Source organism: Grammomys surdaster, unplaced genomic scaffold (genome assembly GCF_004785775.1).
Source record: "Grammomys surdaster isolate TR1022 unplaced genomic scaffold, NIH_TR_1.0 190, whole genome shotgun sequence".
In the NCBI taxonomy this organism is placed as follows: Eukaryota; Metazoa; Chordata; class Mammalia; order Rodentia; family Muridae; genus Grammomys; species Grammomys surdaster.
This window is the reverse complement of record NW_021604635.1, coordinates 688,068-712,316: the sequence shown is the minus strand read 5'-3', so window position 1 is coordinate 712,316 and position 24,249 is coordinate 688,068. Positions and strand designations below refer to the sequence as shown.

Sequence of the window (24,249 nt, the reverse complement as noted above, 5' to 3'; positions counted from 1 at the left end):
CAAAAATTATTAAGCAAAATTGTAAAAGTAGTTTTACGGAAGCAGCATGAGAGGAAACTGAGGAGCTCCAGAGCCATCAGGAGACGTCCCACAGAGCACATGGGTGGGAGTCAGCAGTCACCTCACACCACAGTCTGCTCCAGTCCTGCTTGCCCTCCCTCCCTCAGCTGCCTGATGTTTGCCTTTCTCTCCTAATTTGTTGAGACTTGGCTTTGCATTCGGGAGTTTTCTCCAGCCTTTTTCCAGTTTTAGCCGGGGGCTAAGCATCTTGCTCAGACGGATGTCTACGAGGGCTGTTAGGTGGTTGCCTTCTTAGCCTGCCCTGGATGTTAATGCCATGTTCCCTTCTCTGTGTCCAGGCCACCTCCATATCCTGGCCTTTGCAGTGTCCTTGAGCCACCTTGGTCTCACTGTCCCCACTGTCCCCACTGGGAGCCAGGAGCAGTGAATACTGCAGCAGTTCCCTGGGGAGCAAGGAAAGCACTTCCTGTACACAGAGGGGTTTCTGAGGGGATGTTATAGGGTTTGCAGCAGACTGTGGTCACACAGGGATTGAACTTAATTGTCATCATCTGGCACCAATCAGAGTATGGACTAACCAAAAAAGTAGGAGTGAATAGGAGGAAGGTGGGGGAACGTGTTTGAACGCGTAAGAGGTTTAAGAGTCTCTCTCAAAAAAAAAAAATTAAAAAAAATAAAACATATGCCTAAACCAAAAAAAAAAAAAAAAAGAGTCTCTCTCATGCATCACTGGATAATGTCTAAAAGTTTAAAATCAGGAACAAGAACTGTTTGAAACTAGAACAGACTAAAGAGAACGACTTGGAGTGTGTGGGATGCTGGCCTTTTTTTTGAGAAGTTTTATACTACATGACATTTAAATACTATTCTACTTTATTTCCGTTTTAAAACCATAATCTAATTTCTCTTCTAGGAATCAGTCATAAGAAAACGTTCAGAAATGTGGGCAAAACACACCGAAATATATACTAAAATTAAAATTGACATATTTAAAACTTTGTGAGCTGTGTGTGGTGGCGCATGCCTGGAATCCCAGGGTAGACGCAGGAGGATCAGGAGGCTCATCCAGCTTCCTGAGATCCTGTCTCAAAACAAAGAAACACAAAGAAACAAGCGTGAAAAGTGATGGTTGAGTATGAGACAGTGAGATATCGCACAGCTACTGAGCGTTGTGTTACTGTGTGTGTGTGTAGGAGGACAGCTGAGCTGAATACACACAGAGAGAGAGAGAGAGAGAGAGAGAGAGAGAGAGAGAGAGAGAGAGAGCTCCTACTAACTCTAATTGGGTTGCATTAACATTCGTTGCAGATTTACATGTGATTGAAAAGATCCAGTGACTGAGTTAAATGGAAGTTAGCAGCTCTCCCAGGAGTTGGATATTTAGGAGGATATAGCAGAGATTTTAGGGAAAGCCGTGTCAATGCTAAGGTTTTCTTAGCAGACATACAAAGTTGTAAATCTACACAAGAGTGGTCCAGGATTTCCTAAATAGTTGGTGAAATGTCCTAAAACCAAAGTCATTATCCCCAGATGGACTTTTAGATTCAAAGGGAAACCATTCAGAAAATCGTGTCTCCTGGCTCAGATGGGCCTTGTGTGGAGGCCAGCACGCACTAAGATGGCGCTGTGAGCAGACAGTTTCCACCCATGTTCCCTGTGCACACTTCAACTCCCCATCCCTTGGGAAAAACTGGTGTTTGCTGTCTGTCCCACTAGCTTTGCTGTCCGAGTTGTGAAGAAGGGGTTCCTGGTAAAGAGAAGAGAAACTCAAAATGAATTTCCCATGTGAGGACCTCATTCTTCAGATTAAAAACTCTTTACTTAGGTTACCTTAGTCATGTAGATTATGATAACATGCGTATGTAAACCTCAGTAAGATAATGGTCTGTGAATGCCTCAGAGTCAGAGAGAGTAGGCGGGATTTGTATAGCTTAAGAGGGCATTCCATTGTAAATCACAGAGATTCCTCTTTCATCCAGTTTGCTCCTGACACCACCCTTCTGTTATTTTCTGTTTACCCTTCTACTGCCCTGTCTTCCTCCAGTTTTGAATTTGATTGTAAGATCCTTAAGAATTATAGCAAATTCATTTGTTAATTACTACTAATCCTGGCCCAGGTGCTTGGAATGGGCACCCGTTTGTCTGAGAGAGGGTGGGAGGGGAAGAGAGAGAGAGAGAGAGAGAGAGAGAGAGAGAGAGAGTCCATATGCATATATTTACATTTGCTTGTCTCTAGGGAAGGCTGTTTGGTCAAATTGGTATAAGCAAAGTGCCGGTGGAGGGCGGGAGTTGTAAGGCCTGGGCTTGGCCTGGCTCCGGCCTGGGCTCTGCAGCGCTGTATAGCCACAATCACATTCTCTCCTTTTGATTATCTTCTGTAGCTATGGCATTGAACTGGATCATTTCTGAAGTATGCTTTAGTTTCTCAACTGAATCTGAAACATACATTTCTTAAGTAGGAGATGCAATACAAGGAAAAGCTCTATCTCCATTTACGCCTTGCACAGGAGCTGGCGAGGTGAGTAAGCAGTAAAGGTGTCTGCGGATAGGCCCGAGAGCTATCCGGAGAGCTCAGGGTGAGGAAGGGAGCACTCCAGATGTTGTCTTACACTTCCACACTTGCATGTTCTTGCTTACAAAATACTAAATAATCAAAAACTTAAAAATAATACATTTAAATGCTAGGCATGGTGGCATATGCCTTTAATACCAACACTGGGCAGGCAGAGGTAAGTGGATCTCTGAGCTCAAGGCCAGCCTGGTCTACATAACTAGTTCCTGGACAACCAGGACTACAGAGTAAGGCTTGTCTCAAAAAAATAAACACGAGAAAGAGAAATGGAGAAATGGCTCGGCAATTAAAGTCACTCACTGACTGCTCTTGCAGAAGACCCAGGTTCAATTCCCAGCACCCGTATGGTGATTCACTATCACCTGTAACCCTAGTTCCAAGAGATCCGATGCCCTTTCTGACTTCCCGGGGAACCAGACACAAATGCTGGCAAACACTCATATACATAAAATAAAAATAAATACATTTTTTAAAAGAGAGAGAAAAAAAAGAGCTGGCAATATGACTGGTCAGTTAACCAGCACTTGTTGCTTTTGCCAAGGACCCAGCCCTGGTTGCCTTCCCTCCATGGTGATCCAGTGTGGTGGAGATCTGGCGCCCCCTTCAGCCTCTGCAGGCATTAATCACAAAGGGATGCACGTGCATCGACGGGAAGGCGCTCACACAAGAAACACTAGAAGAAATAAGTTCTTGTTCGCAATGCTGGGAGAGCCGTGGGATGTCTCATTGCCACATGTAAAGTTGCTTTGTGCTCTGCACAAACACTTGTGTTGAATGGACTCTGCTTTTCCGCATAGAGAGTGAGGATTGTGGACTGGTCATGGAAGCAAGATTACTTCCTTGTAGTACCTGTTCAGCAGCAGCGCGAGGCTAGACGGAAGAGTACCTTGGGAGTTTGGTATCAGGCTCTGTCTCCTCAGAAGCCTCCTTTAGCTATCCTGATGGATACTGTGTTGCCAGCCCCTGGGCTGTAAGCATATACACCCCCACTCAGGAGACAGTTAGGGACAGAGACCTGGGCCAGGTGTCAACCGAGTGTGTGTTGAGCGCTGTCTCCACACTGAACTCACTGTCCTTAATTTTAAATGTAAACTACTGAAAGATAATGACCGGGTGAGGCTCCATAGTCAGTGAATGGGTGACTCACCGGGGAGGCAAAGTCATTACACAGTTTTCATTTTGACTCTAATAAAAGCCAGTGAATCCTTCAGAGAACTGCAGCGCTCTGCCTCTCTCAGGGCGTCCAGAGGCTATTGCAGGTCAGCAAGCTTTATTTTTAATGATCCTGCTAGTTTGCTGCTGCCATTATAAGTCACCTGAAGAAATAAGAATTATTATATTCTTGGCCATTCCTGAAAGTACTGGCATGTCACTTAGGCTTGCCACGTTCTGACACTGTCATAACCAGCCATAAAATACCCAGAGTGTATTACACACTACCGCTGCTAGCTGTTCCCCATGTGTCCCTAGATAGCACGCAGTTACTTTTTATTCACAAAGGAAAACAGCGACTGCTAGATAAGTCAGCTGTGCATAAAAAGGATATGTGCAGTTTCTTAAATGAAAGAGAGCCCTCATTAGCTGCTTGTATAAAATTCTAGTTATTTAAGACCATTTGAATCGTTTCTTGTTGGGGTGGGGGAGGAATGTATGTAAGATTGACCAAGATAGGGTCTGATATAGCCCAGGCTGGCTCTGGAAATGAGCTTGAGTTCTTGATCCCAAGTGTTGAGTGTACATGTATATGCCATCACGCCTGCACTAGTCTGGGGCATTTCTAAAGAAATAATGTTAACACTATTCTCTACGTAGAAGGTATATGTTGAAAGAACTATTTGAATGACCTCAGATTATGCCATAAATCTAGATATCTTCTGAATTAAAATATCCCTTAAGTAATCACACCCTGGGCTAGAGATGCAGCTCAGTTGTTAGGGTACTTACCTAGCGATGGACGAGGCCTGGGTTCAGTCCCCAGCACCACAGAAAGCTAGGCATGGTCGGATGCATCTGTAGTCCGAGCACCTGGTGGGTATAGATAAGAAGGTTACAAGTCAAAAATTATCCTTAGCTACACAGGGTGCTTGAGGCCAACTTGAGTTAAGACCTTGTCTCAAATCCGCATAAATAAATTATAATAAAAAGGGACTGGAGAGATGGCTCAGCGGTTAAGAGCACTGGCTGGTCTTTCAGAGATCCTGAGTTCAATTCCCAGCAACCACATGATGGCTCACATCCATCTGTAATGGGATCCAATGCCTTCTTCTGATGTGTCTGAAGAGAGTAATGGTGTACTCACATACATAAAACAAACAAATAATAATAAAAAGAGACATGTATGTTTCCTCTCTCCCTCCTTCCCTCTCTCCCTCCTTCCCTCTCTCCCTCCTTCCCACTCTCCCTCCCTTTAAAAATATATATATATATAATAAAAAAAAAATCCCAGCACTCAAGAGATAGAGGGAGGGGGATTCTTAGTTAGAGGCCAGCTTAGACTATGTATGGAGAACCTGTCTTGGGCTGGAGATACAGCTCAGAGGTTAAGAGTACATTTTAATCTTCTAGAGGACCTGGGTTAAAGTCCCAGCACCCCCATGTCAGTTGATAACATTTATACCTCTAGTCCTAGGGGATCCATCGCTGCCTTCTGACTCCTGTGGGCACCAGACACATACACGGCACACAGACATATGCAGCCAAAACATACATTCATAGACACAAGAAATAATGATTTTTTTTAAAAGGACCCTGTCTCCAAACAAAAGGCCACAACCAGTGTGTAGAGGGGGTGGGAGAGGGGGCCAGGGTTCCCGTGTTGTGTTGTCAGAGAACAAAGTGACTGACTACAAAGGGTGCAGCCTTAACATGATTCCCTGAGGCAGTAATGTACAGACGTAAACGTCAGTGTAATCAATACCAGAGGGGGGGATGGGCGGAGGAAAGAAACTGGGACCTGGCTTTGGAACCGGAGGTGTGCATTACAGATCCTCTAGAAGGGCTTGCTTATGGAGATGGCAATGGACGCTTCCCAGGAAAGAAAGCCATGAAAAGCGACACAGCTGGGCATGCATGTAGAGAAAAGCAAGCACCCAGGTGTGGTGGTACACACCAATAACAACAGTGCTCAGGAGGCTGAGGCAGGAGACAGCCGCAGGCTAAAGCCACACGGTAAGACCGCGCTGGTGTGTGTGTGTGTGTGTGTGTGTGTGTGTGTGTGTGTAGCTGTCCTCAGACACACCAGAAGAAGGCATCAGATCCCATTACGAACTTAAAGTTTGAAGAAACTTAGCTGTGCTGTTAATTTTGGAAAAGTTAAATGGTAGCACATGCCTGTCATCTCAGCTCTTGGAAACTGGAGGGTCAGAAGAAGTTCAAGACCTTCCTTGGCTACATACTAAGTTTAAGGACCATCCTAGGCTATATGACTGTCTCAAAGAAGGGGGAGACAGGCAAAAGAACCCTAGTTCACCATGTTGACTTGATAGATTGTACGGACATTGACTGCCATATTGTCCTAAAACCATACAGCTTTTTTCTTTTTCTTTCGAGTTTTTGTTTTGTTTTTACCATTTCCCGACTTGGACAGTATTTTTTTTTTAAACGTGTAAAATCTAAATAATGAAAAACAGTACTTGGTTAGGGTTTCAGAGGTTAGACCCTTGCCATGGAGCCTGACAACCTAAATTTGAACCCCAGGATTCACATGCTAGAAGGAGAAACATAGCCCACCTCTGCAAGCTTTTGTCTCACCTCCATACACTTGGTGTGGTATGTGCACACATTCCTATACACAAGAATGAGTGAATGAATGAGTGAGTGAATGAATGAATGTTTTAAAATAACAGAACAAATAAACAATATCCAGCAAGGGCTGGACGTTCAGAGTCAAAGTCAGGTTAATGGTCCAGGGGCTGTGAGGCAGGGGAAATGGGAGGGACCATTTAAAGGGTACATCTTCCCTTTGCAGTAATAAAAAAAATGTTTGGAACTTGATGGTGATAATTGTGCAACAGTGTGAGCGTGGCAGATGCCAGTGACCTGTATCACTTAAGGCGGTTAAGTAGTGAATTTTTTGGGGGGGAGGGGGTGTTGGTTTTTCGAGACAGGGTTTCTCTGTGTAGCCCTGGCTGTCCTGGAACTCACTCTGTAGACCAGGCTAGCCTCGAACTCTCGAACTCAGAAATCCGCCTGCCTCTGCCTCCCAAGTGCTGGGATTAAAGGCGTGCGCCACCACCGCCCAGCTAAAATAGTGAATTTTATGTTGTATGAATGTCACTAAATTAAAGAATAACCAGAAACAGAATAGTTGCCTGTGAACTTGATATAGTACTTGTAAAGCAGACATTGAAATGTTTGTAAGCCAGATAGCATCAAGGCCTTGTGGTTACACTGATGGAATTTGAGGAACAGGGACATAATGGAGACCAGTTAAGACTGTGAGGAACCCACTGGATGCTTGAAAGCTAAGGAAGTTCAGAGAAAACTGTGTCCGAGCTAAAACTGTCAGACAGAAAGAGAGAGGACAAGCTTGCAGGTGTGGGTGAGAGGCAGTCAGAGGCGAGCAGACGCCAAAGCTGGGAACAGGGGGCTGGCTGGAAGTGGAAACACAGCAACACAGCAAGCTTGAGGCGCACCCTGCAGGTCGATGGCCATTGTTGTGGGGCCTTTTACTGGGCTAATGCCCCTAGGATTATCCTGGTTTCTTTCTTGTTCATGGCAATTCTGAGGCTGCAGTAGACTTTTGTTTGTTTTATCCTGGTCAAACTGGGCAACTTTAAGTTTGTGTCTCCCCAGATTCTCCAGAAGCATAGGAAATCAGGCAGATGGCTAGGAATAGTTAAGACCTCTGAGCAGAGAAAGATTTATTAAGTAGAAAACACCAGCGCCTTTGTTCTCTTTTGGTCACTGTAGCTTTCCATGTCTGTTTTTTTGGGTTTTTTTGGTTTTTTGGTTTTGGGGTTTTTTTGTTTTGTTTTTGTTTGTTTTTTTTTTTTCAAGACAGGGTTTCTCTGTGTAGCCTTAGCTGTCCTGGAACTCACTCTGTAGACCAGGCTGGCCTCGAACTCAGAAATCCGCCTACCTCTGCCTCCCAAGTGCTGGGATTAAAGGCGTGCACCACCACCGCCCGGCTTTTTCATGTCTGTGTATTGCTTCCTCACTTCCCAGTGGACCAAAGGAGGAGAATATGAAAAACTATTTCCAACAACATTGACATTTCCCTCTCGTTCTCAGATGAAGAGACAGTATGACATAATAGTCCGGTACTTCACCTCTGAGTGGGATTGACTTCCTTGCCAGATGCCTCCTGTGCTATATTATTAATAGGCAAGAACAGTTCAGGCAGCGTGGAGAAGGCTTTCCCCACTTTCTGCTATTCTCCATATTCTCCATATTCAAGCCTTGTAACTGGAAAGCCTGGCAGCCAGAACTCTGAACTGCTCTAACCTCGGGGCAAGTGGATCTGGTCCATTTCTGTCTCACACCATACTCAGACCTCTCTGGTGAAGGGTGGAGATATGTTTCCCCTTGTTCTGTGCCCTCCTGAGCCTCCTTTCTAAATATTCGCTGTATTCTCCCTCAGTGCCTCTCAGTGCCTCTCAGCACAAAGAATTGTTTTTCAGGAAGACCTGTTTTCTCCATAGTAGTGTACATTTGTAATCCTAGGTCAGGAGGCTAAGACAGAAGGATTGCCACAGTTTGAGGCCAACCTAGACCATAAACTGAGTCCCTGGTCAGACTAAGCTATAGAGTGAAGCCTTGTCTCAAAAAACAAAACAAAATGGGCCTTGGTTTCTATAAAGAATCCAGGGATAATTGATATTTCTGCCAGTACAAAAGCAAAACACTTTTAAAGCATGGATATTTTTATAGCCAAGCAAAGCTATAATGATTATTCTTGAGTGTCAACTTTAGGGAACTTAGACTCATCGTGGAAACAAACCCTGAGCATATCTATGAGGGAGTTGCTAGATTAGGTTACCTGGGGTAGAAAGACCCACCCTACAGTGGGGTTCACCAGTCCATGGCTGAAGTCCTGGTCTAGGTGATAAGGAGAAACCAGCAGAATCTAGCATTCATATCTCTCTCTCTCTCCCCAACTGCATCATGCTTGCTACTGTCCCTTCCCTGCCCTGATGGGTGGCACCCTCAGAGTGTGAACCCCTCAGACCTTGAGCCTCGGACTGTGAACCCTTCAGACTGTGAGCCCTTTGAACTGTGAACCAAAAAAAAGCCTTTCCTTCCTTCCTTCCTCCCTCCCTCCCTCCCTCCCTCCCTCCCTCCCTTCCTTCCTTCCTTCCTTCCTTCCATTGTTTTTTGTCACGTTTTGTGACAATGTGGAGAGATATAACTATTAGAGTAATCAGTGATCACTTAAATAGTTGACAGTTCTCTGGAGACTGAGACAGGCCTATCACAAGTTTGAGGTCAGCCTGGGCTATGCAGTGAAACACTGTTTTAAACCAAACAAACAAATAAGCAAGCAAATAAATAAATAAATGTCTGTATGGTCATAGAGAAGTAACCAGTTGCAGGGGCTCAGAGCCTACAGATGACGTATTAAACTCATAGGAAACAATAGACATGCCTAGCTTCACTACTAAAGAGACTGATGACTTTGCTGGGTAGGGGGGAAAAAGTCACCTGTGTAATTGTCTTGCCTTCTGACCACTGTCTGAAAAAATAACACGTAAAACTGTAATAACATGCAAGGTTGAGAGATGGCTCAGCAGTTAAGACTACAGGCTGCTCTTACATAGAACCTTCCCAGGTTCAGTTCCCAGCACCCACATGGCAGCTCACAACCATCCCTAATGCCTGTTCTAGGAGACCTGCCTCCCTGTCTGACCTTGGAGGGTACTGTACATTTGTGTACATAGATACAGGCAGGAAAAACACCCTTACACATAAAATAAAAGTAAAACTTAATATATTTATATAATTTTATATTTTAATATAGTTAATTTAATAATATCAATAATGAGTGACAGGTTGTTGGATATGACAATGGGTTTGTGGCTATGCAGAGAAATGCTGCACTCTTAGAAGGAAAATACTGACTTACTAAGGCGCACCTCAGGGGCTGGAGATGTCTGGGAGTACTTTATACTTTTGCAGGAGGCTAGGTCAATTACCAGCACCTATGTCAGCACCTTTCAATGGCCTGTAACTTCAGTTCCAGAGGGACCTGACACCCCATTCTGGCCTCTATGAGTACTGAACAGATTTGGTATACATACAGACAAGCAAGCACACATACTGGCATACAATATATACACATAAAAATAAGTAAAAATAAAAAGTTTTTTAAAAGATGAACAACGTGGTGTGTATAAGTTTTGCGGGGTGAGACTGTGTTTCGTCCTGTGACTCAGCTTGCCTTGAATTTACACCATGCTTTCATCACCTCACACCACACAATAGCTATAATTTATATCCCAAATAGCAAAGGGTCATCTAGAGAAAGGAAGACCATGTAAAGCGAGTGTGTTAGCAACCCCGAGACGATGGGTAGATGGCGACTGGTTGGGCTGAGAGTGGTGGAGGTGGAGCTGAGGGACAGCCTGCCTCAGAGGAGGGGCTAGGTCGGGGCGTTGTCTCAGAAGGAGAAGAAAGTTGCAGGAGAGGAGGTCATTTTCGCTGAAGTGTTAAAAAGATGGATTCCCTTTGGGCTGGGAGGTGGCCCAATTAGTTTTCTTACCCTGGGTTCAATCCCCAGCACTGAAAGCCTGGAATACCAGAGCTGAAAAGCTTCAAGAGGATTGCTGTGAGTTCAAGCCCAGCCTAAAATACAAAGTTAGATAACATTTGGGAAAAATAACATCATAAGTAAAGATGACCAGTCTCTTGCACACACACACACACACACTGTGAAATATGAGGTTTATACACTTAGAAAAAATAGTGTCCCAGTATACAGCTTTCAAGTCCAGACTTGGAAGTAGTAGTTGGAAATTGGAAACAGTTTGTTTATGTCGTCAAATCCTTCTTTGTCACCTGACCAGCAGAAAGCCTAAGTCCATTACTTACCAACAGGAATCTGTCTTCGATGGTCCTCACAGACCTGAGTATAGCCTTGAGGATGAACCACTTCCTCCACCCTCCGGTGCAGACCTGGCCAGCGGTGCTTCTGTAGGAAATCCAGTGTTCACCCAGCTGTCTGCGGAGTGCTCCTGGACCATGAGCACTGGAGCCCGTTCTTGTCTATTCTCATAGTTTTAAAACATAAAACAAGGTTCAAACACTACGTTCTCTGTGAACTGCTGAAGACTGGGAAACCTTACATTCTTTGCTCATGACCTGGATTGAAAAGCACATGGGCAGGAGACAGAAATGAGTGAGCCCCTTTGAAGACCCTCCTAATGAAGGCCCCAGGGAATTGCCAGGCGAGGTAGGATTTGCTGGGCCCTGGAGAGGAGTGCTGTGTCAAAGGGAGGACCAGGACTGGCTGCCGGAGTGCAGCCTTACTTCGTGTTAGCCTATTTTGGGCCCCAATGAGAAAGTTATTTTAATAACGTCCTGCTCTGCTGGAAGTACACATGGTATAAGTGGCGGGTGTCAGAAAGGGGAACGTTACAGCACTGTGTTCTCCTCAGGTCCTAAGGAGGCCATATCGTTGTCCTCTTCAGTCAACACTGATGTACAAAGCAGCATAAATTGGAAAGGATGTTAGACAGAAACCAGGCCAGTGATCTCAAACAAATCAGAATTGCACAGACAGGGAATTGGGAATTTCTGCTTTTCACAAGCTACCTGGGTGATTCTTAACCACCAGCCCAGAATCTGAGAGCCAAGAATTTAGAAACTCCTGATCTGTCAAGTATTCTGTCTTTTATTAATTTTTACATTTACTTACTTTGTGTGTGTGTGTGTGTGTGTGTACACCATACATGTGTCATCACAGCACACACGAAAATGTCAAAGGACAACTTGTAGGAGTCAGTTCTCTTTGCCCTTCGAGCCATCCATCTCAGCGGTCCATGTTGGAAGCTCCTGACCAGTGGTGCTGGATCACCCCCTCTCCCATCCTCCCCTGCTCCACTTCAGCAGAGCCCTTGAGGTTGGCTTGTGAAGTTGGTAGTTTAGATTCCCTGATATCTACCTGTGAGTAGAAAATGAAAACATGACATTGGACAAATGGGTAAAAGTGATTTGGAGCTTATAAGGTGGCTCAGTGGATAAAAGCACTTGGTCTATAAGCATAGTGGTCTGAGGACTGTGTCCAAATATGTTATTAAAAAGCCTGGCATGGCTGCACGTGCCTGTAACTGTAGCACAAAGGGGGACAGGTGGTCCCAAGAGCTCACTGTCCAGCTAGCCTGGCCCAAAACAGCTTCTAGCTGAATGAGAAACCCATTATCAAGCTAAGAAATAAAGTGGAGCGCAATAGAGGAAGACATCCTCCATTTGCTCTGACTTCCACATGTGTACAGAATGGCCATGTACGCCCACATGTTTACACGCATATCACACACACGCGCACACACACACGTAAAGCATCAGTAAGGACTCTTTGTTAGCCATATATTAGTTAATTCAGCTTCCCTAAAGGCAGGAAGCTACTTTACTCTCCTGAATAGACAGTACACAAGCAACACATTAAAATAGAAAACAGTCATTCATCCCTCCATCCATCCATTCATTCAGACACTAGTCTACTGAGCAGTAAGGAGCATTTCCTGGCCCTCAGGAGCCTGTGTAAGCCTGTGTAATAATACTGTGGGTCCCACACGTATGAGCCGGTGAGTGTAGAAACCTCATCTGTCCTGTTGATGGCTGGGCCCAAACTCAGCCTCGGTTGCAGCACTTGCTCCTTGAATGTTTGCTGACTGAATGGACAGCCATTCACGTAAGAGCAAGGAGCTAGAATGTGGTCTTTGTTTCTAACTCTCACTAGAATTTATAGCAATATAAATTTAGAGCTTTTTATAAAAAATTATGTTAGGGTCTACTCCGTGTGTGTGTGTGTGTGTGTGTGTGTGTGTGTGTATGTGTGTGTGTGTAATACATTGTATACCTAATAACTGGAAATATAATATGTATTATTTATTTCTAAATGTTTAAATATTTACTATATTTGTTTTCTGAAATGAATGATCCTTTTACATACAAGCTAAGCAATCTAGGGTGAAATAGTGTCACAGAGCTAAAATGTTTGCTGAGACCAAATAAAAATGATATTCAGGGGGCTGGAGAGATGGCTCAGTGGTTAAGAGCACTGACTGCTCTTCCAGAGGTCCTGAGTTCAAATCCCAGCAACCACATGGTGGCTCACAACCATCTGTAATGAGATTTGATGCCCTCTTCTGGTGTGTCTGAAGACAGCTACAGTGTACTCATAAATAAAATAAATAAATCTTAAAAAAAAAAAAAAGAAACTTTTTTTAAAAAAATGATATTCAGATCAAGTCTATTGGGATATGCTGATAATCACAGTACTTAGGAGGCTGAGGCAGAAAGATCAAGAATTCTGCATAGTAAATCCCTTGGCAAGCCGAGAGAAAGAGGGGGGGGAGGGAGGGAGGGAGGGAGGGGGGGAGGGGGGGGGGGGGGGGGAGAGACAGAGAGACAGACAGACAGAGAGAGAGAGACAGACACAGAGAGAGAGACAGAGAGAGAGAGAGAATGAGAATGAGAATAAAAGGACCACTGAGGTGGGTCACACTCCAGTAGTCACAGTTTGCTTAGCTTGTATGACTGCAGAGTTTACTCTGTGTGCGACAGAGACTCTCCTTTCTGTTTTTAGAGCGGGCTGGCCAATATAGACAACTCTACTGAGTGAAAGGCAGTGGTGGGGTGTGAGGGTGGAGAACAAGCTAGAAATACAAAGTAAAAAGAGAGGTCAAGGTTTGAAAATAGCATGTGTCCATCACAAGTGCTTCAGGGTACTGGAGCTCTCTTTGATACTTGGTCTATAAACAAAGTATGGAGGAAAACACTTCTGTAGCAAAGCAGACTGTACCTGTGTACCTTATGACCCAAAGGCAAGGACTCCCAACAAGTGCCACTCACAACATTTTCAACACAGCTTGCTTGTTAAGAGCAGGCAAGAAGAGGAGATGCTTAGAACAGACAAAGCCAGTGCTGAACCCACAGGTGTTGGTGGGGAGGGGTGCTTTGACAATAGGAACGTGCTAGACAAATTATGCAATTGGTGCATCGTTTAGAAAGTATCTGCCGTACTTGGAAGCATACACCTATAATCCCAGCCCTTGGGAGGTACCAACAAAAGAATCAAGAGTTGAAGGCCACCCTCAGCTACCGACAAGTTTGAGGCCAGCCTGGATTACGTGAGATACTGTCTCTAAGAAAGGCAAAGTGCTGTGCACACCTGAATAATTGATAGCCATCCTCAAGAACAAGGACAGAATGGACAGTGTGAAGAGTGTCCGTCAGTCCCAAATGGACTCAGGAGTCAGCTAGGTCAGGCATGGTGGTGCTTAGTGTAATTCTGGCATTTGCAGACAGATGGGAGAATCAGATCAAGTACAAAGCCAGTCCCCCCACCCCTGACCCTGTCTAAAAACCAACCAAACATCTAGGAGTTGAAGTACTCAAAGTCAGTAATGGCTCATGGCTGGTAATCCTAGCATAGAGGGATTACTGCTTCAGAAGGCTGAGGCAGGAGGATAGCCAGTTCAAGGTCAGCCTGAACTACATATCAACACCTTGTCTCAAAAAAGCCAACGACCGAGTGTAGAACAGAACTGCTCTTGTTGAGGTCTTCACAAGCCATCCAGGAATCATTCATCAGATCGAGGCCTAGCCCCTGGAACTCACTCTAGACAGGCTGGCCTCGAACTCACCAACATCCACCTGCCTCTGCCTCCTCAGGACTGATCAGGTGTGTGCCTACACCCAACTCAGAAGGGGTTTCAGTATAGATATTATTTTATTCTAGAAAATATTCCCATGAACAGATACATATAAAGTATCTGAGCAGAGAGTAGCCTGGTTTTTAAATACCTTCAAGAATAGACCTATATTCTTATTGAAACATTGTAACTCAGTGCTAAGCTCAGACTCCTCAGAGTCTTTTGGAAATCCTAGATCTCTAAAGAACTCTTAAAACAGTGGACTAGAGAGATGGTTCAGCAGTTAAGAGTACTGGCTGTTCTTGCAGAGGACCTGGGTTTGATTCCCAGCACCCACATGGCGACTCACAATCATCTATAACTCAGGTCCCAGGGAATCCAACATCTTCTGCCCTCCGTGTTATATAGACACACATTCAGGCAAAATCTTCAGACGTATGCATTTTCTAAATAAAAATTTCAAGTACAGATTGAAGACTCTGAATTTTTATTTAATTTTTTTTTAATTTGAAGCAAATTTAACCTTAACGTACATTTTTTCTTTTTTCCCAACTTCCCAAGTTCTTCTGTATGTGTGTGTCTGCTATATGCACATGCATACATGCATATGATGTGTGTATATGTATTTGTATGTATGTATACATTTCAAACAAAAGTTGAAAGAACTCTTCAGATATACATATATATGCAGATATAGAAAGAGCTATCACAGGCTTTATGAATAAATATATAGTTCAATATACGTTAAATAAAAGAGGGAGTGTGGAGAAAAAGAATTGAATTTTGTTCTTTTTAATGTTTCTATTCTTTCTAGCTGTGTGTATTTTCTGGGAGGCATCTGCATGTGGGTGAAGGGGCTGCTGCCCCTGGACCTGCAGTTCCAGGTGACTGTGGACCGTGGACATGAACTCGTGGGCTCTGGAAGAGCAGTGCACGCTCTCACCACTGAACTGTCTTCCAGCCCTAAGAATTTTACTCATTAAGGAGCAAAACACTAGATAACTACTAAAAGAACAAGAAACAAAAACAGCTAGAAATTAATTTCTTCTTCTTTTCTGTTCTAGGCTCAAGAGAAAGGAAGATTGAACTACAGTAAGGTGGGTGGAGTGTGCATGTGCTTCATGGTCTGATCACTTTTTATATTTGCAAGGTCAAAAAAGAAAGATGGCTGGGGACGGTGGCATGAACCTAATCCCAGCACCTCGGAGGTAAAGACAGTCAGGTCTCTAAGTCTAGGTCACCCTGATCTACAAAGAAACTGATCTGGCCAAAGCTACATAGTGAGACCTTCTCTCAATAAATAGATAAATAAAGAAATAAAATGGATTTGGTTAGTGTCATCCACATCATGGCTCACAGCCATCTGCAACTCCTCGCAATCTGCCCTTACATACACAGTGCAGGAACATACATGCAAGCAAAACATCCATACACATAAAAAATAACATAGTTTTTAAGTTAAATATATAGGTTAAAAAGAAGCGTGGTGTTTAAAGCTGAGAGATTGTCATTAGCAGATAGAAATGATTTATTCAGCAATGTGTGTATTTATTCCATACAATGTGTTAGATATCGAGAATAAAATGGTGAGGGCCAGCAAGATGGCTCAGCAGGTAAAGATGCTCACTGCCAAGCAGCTCAAAGCCAAGCCTGATGCCCTGCGTTTGACTCCCCAGAACCCACATGGTAGAAGGAAAGAACCAACTCTTGAAAGATGAAGGGCATTATGTAGTTGGAAGAAGTAGGCTTGCTAGCTAGGTATCTTCTGGAGCATCGTGGGACTCTGCCTTCACAACCTTGCCTGGTCCTGATTGTACTATAAAGGGTCCCCTTCCAAAAGCATCAGCTTACCAACTAGGGAATCAATCCAGTTGCCAGCATAGGAACTCCTGGGGACACAACCATAGCATCAGTGCAGCATCGAACAACACGGGGGAACATGTATAAACACAACTTCCCACACATCTGTGAAGCACTTGAAGCTCACACCAAAGCTTGTCATACTGTGATGTGACAGAAAGGCGGACATGTAAGTCTTAGGTTTCCCAGCCTCTTGATCCATGAGCCATCATGAGCATCATGTAAGTTATAAAGTCTCTGGCAAGCGTATGATATAGAGAGGGTAGGGGCTAGGGCAGAGGTCCATCAAGCTGAGTGTGCTTACTGTGAAATCAAATCTCCAGCACCCATGGGGAAGCCGGGTGTGCATGGCTGTGCATCAGACCCTCTTACAGAGGGAGCAGAGGAAGCTAGACAGAATGTTTGACAGCCTTCCCAGGTCATTTTGACATATCTCCTTTGTTAAAACTAGCTGTGGTCAGCACCATAGCAGACACTTGTAATCTAGCACTAGGCGGGGTAGAGGCCGAAGGATCAGGAATTTTAGGCCAGCGCTACAATGAGTACTTATCTCCAAAACAGAAAAAATAATCAAGGTTAAAAAAAAAAAAAACATTTGGTCCAGTCAGGTAGCTCAGTGGGTAAAATGGTTGCAAGTCTGACAACCTGAGTTCAATTCCCAGACCACACAGTAGAAGGAGAGAGCCAGCTGCCAACATTGTCCTCTGACCTCCACGTGTGCCTGTACCCATACTGTCCCATCATACACCCACACACTATGGGATGTAGTGAAGCACGCTTTCAATTCCAGCATTTGAGAGGCAGAGGCAGACAGATCTCTGTGAGTTCAAGGCCTGCCTGGTCTACACAGTGAGTTACAAAACAGCCAGGGCTTTGTTGAAAGACCTTATCTCATGAAAGCCAGAAAAATAAAACTGAGAGGCTGGAGAGTTGGCTTAGCAGTCAAGAGAACTGTCTGCTCTTGCAGAGGGCTCTGGTTTGAGTCCCAGCACCCATATGGCAGCTCACAACTGTTTGTAATTGTAGTCCTAGGGGATATGAAGCCCTCTTTAAGGGCACCAGAAATGCACATGGTACACATGCATCCACATAAAATAATAAGACAAATCTTTAGAGGAAAAGTTCTAAGTAAATAAATAAACCTGTGAGACATTAGATCTCGGGACACAATGTGGTCTGTGAACACATTTAAGTTACACTGCTTTGAGACAAAAACAAAAACAAACAAAAAAACAACAACAAAGGACCATTTATCAGGTGTGTGGCCCGTAGGTGACTGCTTAGCTGACAGAACTTTGCTGACTGTCTGACCTGTGTGATGGTCAGGGTTATCTGGAGGGTGAGCGCATCTGCACTCCAAAGAAGACAGGAGGAAATCAGTGACCCAGGGGAGCTTTGCTCGCTTTCTCAGGCAGGCGGGACTTTGCACCCAGAGGTGCAAGCCTGTGGTTCGTGCTTTGCTCTGCCACACACGTCTTTGTCTCCTCTAAGCAGACTAGGCTGTGGAAGCACCCCTCAGCCTAGAGCCAGTGTCCATGTGTCACTCTCCAGTGGCGTGTGTCTTAGCTTCCTTCCTGTGGCGTCCTGGGTAGAAGAAGGCTGAGCTTCATCATGGCTCTGAACCTTCATGTCTTCCTGGCCTTCCAGCATCAGCAGCCCTATTTAGTATCTCTGAGCTTTCAGGGGCGTTGTTAGTATTTCATGGCTTGGCTTCTTAGAGCTGTTTCAAGTTCACTGCAAGGTTGAGTAAAAGGATTGAGTTCCCATTATAACCTTCGGCGTCACTTCTGGTTGTTGAAAATATGTAATCTCACTCAGGGGCTTCTACCCCACCTTTGGTCATTGGCTCCTGGATAAAAGACACACATCTTTTATATTTATAATAGACCTTAATCAGCACTAGAGCCGGGCAGATAGCTATCCTCTGTGCTATTAGAATCTATTTCTGCATCATTAACCCCAAATTATAATTTGCCATGTTCCATCTGGGCATCTCCTAGCTTCAGCTGGCCAGCCCTCATGGCCGTGCCTTCGTGACTCCTACCCATGGTGTCCTTTCTTCTTTCCTCCTCCTTATCTCCTCATGGTTCTCTTCCATCCCCGAACCCAGGAACCTCAGTCTGGCCTATCTTAATTCTTCCCAGCTATAGGCTGCAGGCATCTTTATTCACCAATCAGGAGTAACTTGGGGGGCAAGGGTCACATATTGTTACTTGGGTCTCAGTGCACATTCTCTTGTCCTTGAGGGCAACCAGGCCTTGGGGGCCAGTATTTATATTACATAGTAAAAGGCCAAACCTCTACACCATCCATTTGTTAAGTCATCAGTGAGCCTCTGTTGATAAGGCACTCTCTCCAGAGCCCATGGTTTTCTACAGGACCTAGTTCACACTTGGTGTACCTGGGTTCACTTTGCTTATTCTGTCCTGATGCTGACACTCCCATCCTCCTGGAAGTCAACTTGTTACTATGTATCATAATAATTTCAAATCTCATATTTTTTCATATCCTGCCTCTTCCCTGTGATGTTTCCCTTGCTTGTGCCCATATCTCTTCATCTGAACCACTGAAAATCCTACCACAGGATCTCGATGCCTCTCTTGTCACCATAGACCCATTTGCCAGATAGAACAATTAAACCTCAGGTGCCATAGTTTCAGTCTGCTGCTTCAAACCCTCTACTGGGTCCACACTGTCTACAAGGCCGTCAGAGCCTTCTGGGCTTGCACACGTGAGGTTGTGGAGTCCTACTTCTAGAGAGATGCTCCAGCTTCCCCTTCCATTCCCCAACAGCACGGAGTCACATCTGCAGACTCTTTCAGTTCTCTATGTTTTTTGTTTTGTCCTGGTTTGTCCCTGGGGACTGCACATGAGGCATGCTCTCTCCACTAAGCTGCATCTCCAGTCCCTCTCTAGTTTTATTTTGAGGCAGACATTCTCACGGTGACCAAGACTGGCCTTGAACTTACAGTGTTTGTGCCTGAGCCTCCCAAGTAACTGGAATTACAGGCTTGCATCAACAGACCAGGCTTAGTTTTCTGTGTCTTGACTCCTGCTGTCTGCTCTGCTTGGAAGACACATGTCCCTGTTTCTGGCTCTTCTGTCCCCTTGTAATGTAAAATTTAGGATCATTGCCTATAAGGAGGCCTTTGCACTCGGACAGGCTGGATTAGGTCCTTCCCACAGTCTCTAAGACACTGTGCGTCTCTCGTGTCTTTGTTGTTTTATGGTGACCCATGATTGGATCCTGGACTGTGAGCTCTTGAGAACAGGGACAATGCTGGGTTTGATTTGGGGGCGTTGGGTTGGTGTGGGGATTGATTGTTGGTGTTTGGCCTTTGGCCTTTGTAATTGGTGCCTAATGCTTGGTGCTTAGTACTGGATGACTGGGCCCTGTAGAGGAACAGAGGATACTTGAAATACACTGGGAAGAAGTACGTTGCAGGAAAAAGCTAATACAGAGCTTTTCATCTCAGCACAGAGGTGAGAGAATCTAAGCCATCAGCAGAGCAAAGCAAACTGAAGATAAAGAATGGGTTTTTACTAAGTGGGGAGAGAACGCAGGATGACTGTGGAGTGCTGAAGCATGTTTGTGACTTAAAGACTTCCTAGAACTTCTTATCAAAGAGCAGTTTACAGCAGAAGAGACTCACATTGGAAACTGTACTGGAGCCAGGTGGTGAATTACTGAAGCTGGCCACTTGTTATCTTAGCACTGAAGAACTGAGGCAGGAGGGTAGAGAGTGTGAGCTGCCTGTTGAGACTCTGTCCAAAAAAAAGGAAGGAAGGAAGGGAGGGAGGGAGGAGGGACGGAGGGAGGGAGGGAGGGAGGGAGGGAGGGAGGGAGAGAGACAGAGAGAGAGAGAGAGAGAGAGAGAGAGAGAGAGAGAGAGAGAGAGAGAGAATGGTGTGCCTGTAGCAGCACTCCTGCCTGACCTTGTGGCTGAGTGGGTAGATGTCCATGTATGTGCCATAGCATGAATACAAATTTACACACACAAAGAAATGGGCTTTGTTTTTTAAATTAAGGGCTTGGAATGACAGCCCACACCTTTAAGCCCAGCTTGAAGGAGACATCAGCAGGTAAGATCTCTGAGGTTTAGGCTAGTCTGGACTACATAATGAGTTCCAGGCCAGATAGGGCTACATATAGTAAGACAGTACCTCCAAAAACCAGAGAGAAGAAAGAGAAGAAAAAGCATGTCTAGACCAAGCAATGGCTATGCTTCCAACTTGCTGCAGAACCTAGTATGCGTCCCTTAACTACCTTGTACTTTCTTGAGCTGATACCATGAGGACCACATGAGCAAGACCCCATGGACCTGACGTTACAAGTCCCGACTTGGCATCTCTGTCTAGAGTAGACACTCTTCTCCTGCCTGGCTCTTTCTTAACACATCCTGATCTTAACATATCTAAGCTGGTCGTTTCAGTTTGTTTCTTCTTTCAGTAGACCGTGAATATTCTGACAGCAACAGCCCACCTGAGCCTGACCTGCCTCACAGGTGCATCGAGCTTGGCTCTCTCAGTACTTCAGGGTGTGTGTGTGAGTGTCGTTGTGTTATCAGGAGGAGTAAGGGGGCGGGGGAGTCTGGAATCTGCAACTGGAGGCTCGGACATTTAGGAGCATACTGGCTATAGAATATGGCCTCTCCCCTGATGGCCTCAGTTGCCTTTCCCAGAGCCCAATCATGTGTTTCTCAGTAAACAGAATGTCCCCTCCACCCCTGAGATCCTAGTGCTATTCTGCCAATTAAAGGCAAAGCACAGTTGGTCAGAATGGATTCCAGTGACTAACCAGATCTTGTCACCGTCACCCAGACGTAAGCCCGAGTATTGTGAGGAGGAGGAGGACGGTCATGTCCTTCTCTGTAGGATTAGAGGCATTCACAGGTGCTGCCTGTGGTAATGTGTGCGGAGCACTGTGGGGCTGGGGGAACACAAACATGGGGACTTCCTGTCTCCACTTCTGTTCTCCTGTGTGTGATCTCATTGCTAATGACTGATGGTCACTCTAGCTAATGTAGGCAGCATGGTTGGCGGCTTGGAGTTCTCCTGATAGGGTTATCTATTGGACAGTATTGAAGAACTCAGCAGCCATCTCAGGAGACTGTTGTGAAATTTCTTTCTGAAATTTTCTTCATTCCCAAAATTCTAATCTTATCTTTTAAAAAATCAGTTTCAGAGAACCATAATAAGCAATTTCAGTTTGTCGTGGTAGCGTTCTATCCTTCACTCACATTGTATCAGCCTGAGATGAGGATGATGTTACGGCGGGATGGAAGAGGTGGTCATGTTTAAATCACTCTCAGCTTGGTTTCCAGAAAGCCCTCCACATTCACTGAGTAAGATAAGTAACTTGCTTTTTCATTTTTAGTTGGGTATGTGCTTGGTTTTGTATCAGGATTTCACTGTGTAACCCAGACTGATCAAAAATTCTTCATCCTGCTGCCTCAGCCTTCTGAATGCTGAGGTTATAGGCATGGCCACCACACCTGGCTTTGAATTACTTTTTTTTTAATCATCTATTTATTTTAGATATTTGAGTACATTGTCGCTGTTTTTAAACACACCAGAAGAGGGCATCAGATCCCATTACAGATGGTCGTGAGCCACCAGGTGGTTGCTGGGAATTGAACTCAGGACCTCTAAAAGACCAGTCAGTGCTCTTAACCGCTGAGCTATCTCTCCAGCCCCTTTGAATTACTTCTTAACCGAGTTCTGGTTGCAGCAGTTCCTGGATATGACTGTTTTATACTGCTCAAGTGTCTTTCTCTTAAGATATCAAAACAATCAACAAATTTCCAGTCATTAAATCTTTCCCTCCTCTTAAGATAACAGGCAAGTGGCAATTCTAGAATGTCAGAAGGAAACACCAAGACCATCTATCCTACTTGCGTAGTTAAGACAGAGCAGGACTTGTAAGATGCATTGTACTTACCAGAGTGGACTGTGACCAAGTAGCTAATGAGACTTGGCCTTGTACAGTGTTGTGGGACACTCAGTGACCATGCCTGATCTGTGTGTGTAGCTCTCAGGCTGCTCTACTCCTCAGCTGCTTATCCAGCATCAAGTACTGCTAATCAGCCCAGTGCTAGAGGGAAGGCTGCCACCTATTGAACTGCAGGAATTCCTGGGTGTGCACAGGGACGGGTGCAGAGGCCTCTCAGACCACACGCTTGGTTTGCTATGGCAACTAATATACATGTCCAAGAGAAGACCAATATGTTGACTACTCTTGCTTAGAAAACCGTCTACAACCGTCTGTGTATTTTCCCCATCTGGAGCTGAGCGTATGCCTGCAGTTGAGCCTACTGCTCCTTGAAATAAGCTGCTGCTAAAAGACTAAGGCAGATGGTATTTTTACCACTTCAGGCAAAACATGGCACCTATGGTTCGACTTTCTACAATTTTAATTTTTTAACATTTTCAAGATGGCTCGTTTAAATATCTCCATCACAGAGACACAGACTTGTTCCCGACTCCTTTTAAATCATTGCTGCAGCTACACAGGCGCTGGCAAAACTCACTTGATCAGAAGCAGACTCTGAGGCACTGTGCGGTCTGCCTTCTGTTCGCTCTTTCCCAGGAGCCTGAGAGTGTGGTAAGTGGCCTGTGACACACATGCTGATTTACACACAGAGACCATAGGTGCCAGGCTCCTTCTACACGCGCCTCTACTTTATTTGTTATGCGTTTCTTATTTGGCCTGTGACTCAGTACAGAAGTGTGGTTTGTTCTGTTCTGTTTTCCACTTTTTGAAGGCGTTTATTCCTGTTATTATGATTTGCGTGTAAGAAGTACGTATGAGAGTGCAGGCGCATGCATGGTGCACACCTACATGAAACTCTGAAGAATAAGTTCTCTCCTTCCATGGTAGGATCCAGGATTGAATTCAGGATGGCAAGATGGCGTTTTACCTGCTGAGCCAGCTCACTGACCCTGTTTTGTATAAGATTTATTTATTTTATTATCTTATTATTTTATATGTGTGCATATTTTACCTGCATGTATGTATTACCACATGGGTGCTTAGGGACTTAGATACCTTGGGGCTGGAACTACATGAGGTTGGGGACCACCCAGCTCCACCAGTGTGGGTGTTGGCAGTGAACTGGGATCTTCTGGAACAGCAGAACGTGTTTGTGAGGGTGTGGGGGGTCACTGTGTCGCCCTGCCAGGCCTGGACTCACTCTGTAGAACAGACTGCCCTCGAACTCAGAGATTCACCTGCCTCTGCCTCCCAAGTGCTGAAATATGCCAGGCACAGAATGATTCATAACTGCCGAGCCCCTTGATATCCTCTTAGGAGGGTCATTTGAAACACAGAATGGCTCACAGATGAGCACGGGGTGAAGAAAGGTCCTGCAGAGATGAATTCTTCAGGCCTGTAGTTCCCAGTCACACGCAGAGATCTTGAGTGTGGCCACTGGAACTCCTGCTGTCTCTCAGGAACCAGTGCCTGGTGGCTGGTGCCCTCTTTTGCTTTCTTGACTCCCAGAAGTCCCTGCGCTTTTGTTATTATAAGACACATTTGCATAAAGTGCACATTACAATTGTCACCCCACCGGCAAAGGTACACACTAACATTAGCATTCACGTTGTCAGGACAGCACTGGCTTTGAGAAGAAAGACAGCGTTTTCCCTTCCTTCACGACTCCCCAAGGCTTGCCTTGTGCCCATTTCTTCTCTTTATTGTCCATAAATGCCTCAACAGTGTTGTTACAAACCGAGTGCCAAATCCTTTTTTTTTTTTTTTTAAGGTTGAGTATTGAAAATATATTGCCGGGCAGTGGTGGCTCACGCCTTTAATCCCAGCACTTGGGAGGCAGAGGCAGGCGGATTTCTGAGTTTGAGGCCAGCCTGGTCTACAGAGTGAGTTCCAAGACAGCCAGGGGCTACACAGAGAAACCCTGTCTCAAACAAAACAAAACAAAACAAAAAAAACCAAAAAGAATATATATATATATATATATATATATA

The 24,249-nt window shown here is 44.9% G+C and overlaps 1 protein-coding gene across 2 annotated transcripts in view; it reads left to right on the top strand.

Annotated features, from left to right (window-relative positions):
• Pdss2 (decaprenyl diphosphate synthase subunit 2) overlaps nt 1-24,249 on the top strand; it is a 231,586-nt gene that overhangs the window by 184,329 nt on the left and 23,008 nt on the right. For both annotated transcript variants that reach the window (XM_028769082.1, XM_028769083.1), the window contains one exon: nt 15,471-15,503. In XM_028769082.1, coding sequence (XP_028624915.1) covers nt 15,471-15,503 — 33 coding nt within the window. The remainder of the gene's footprint in view (nt 1-15,470; nt 15,504-24,249) is intronic.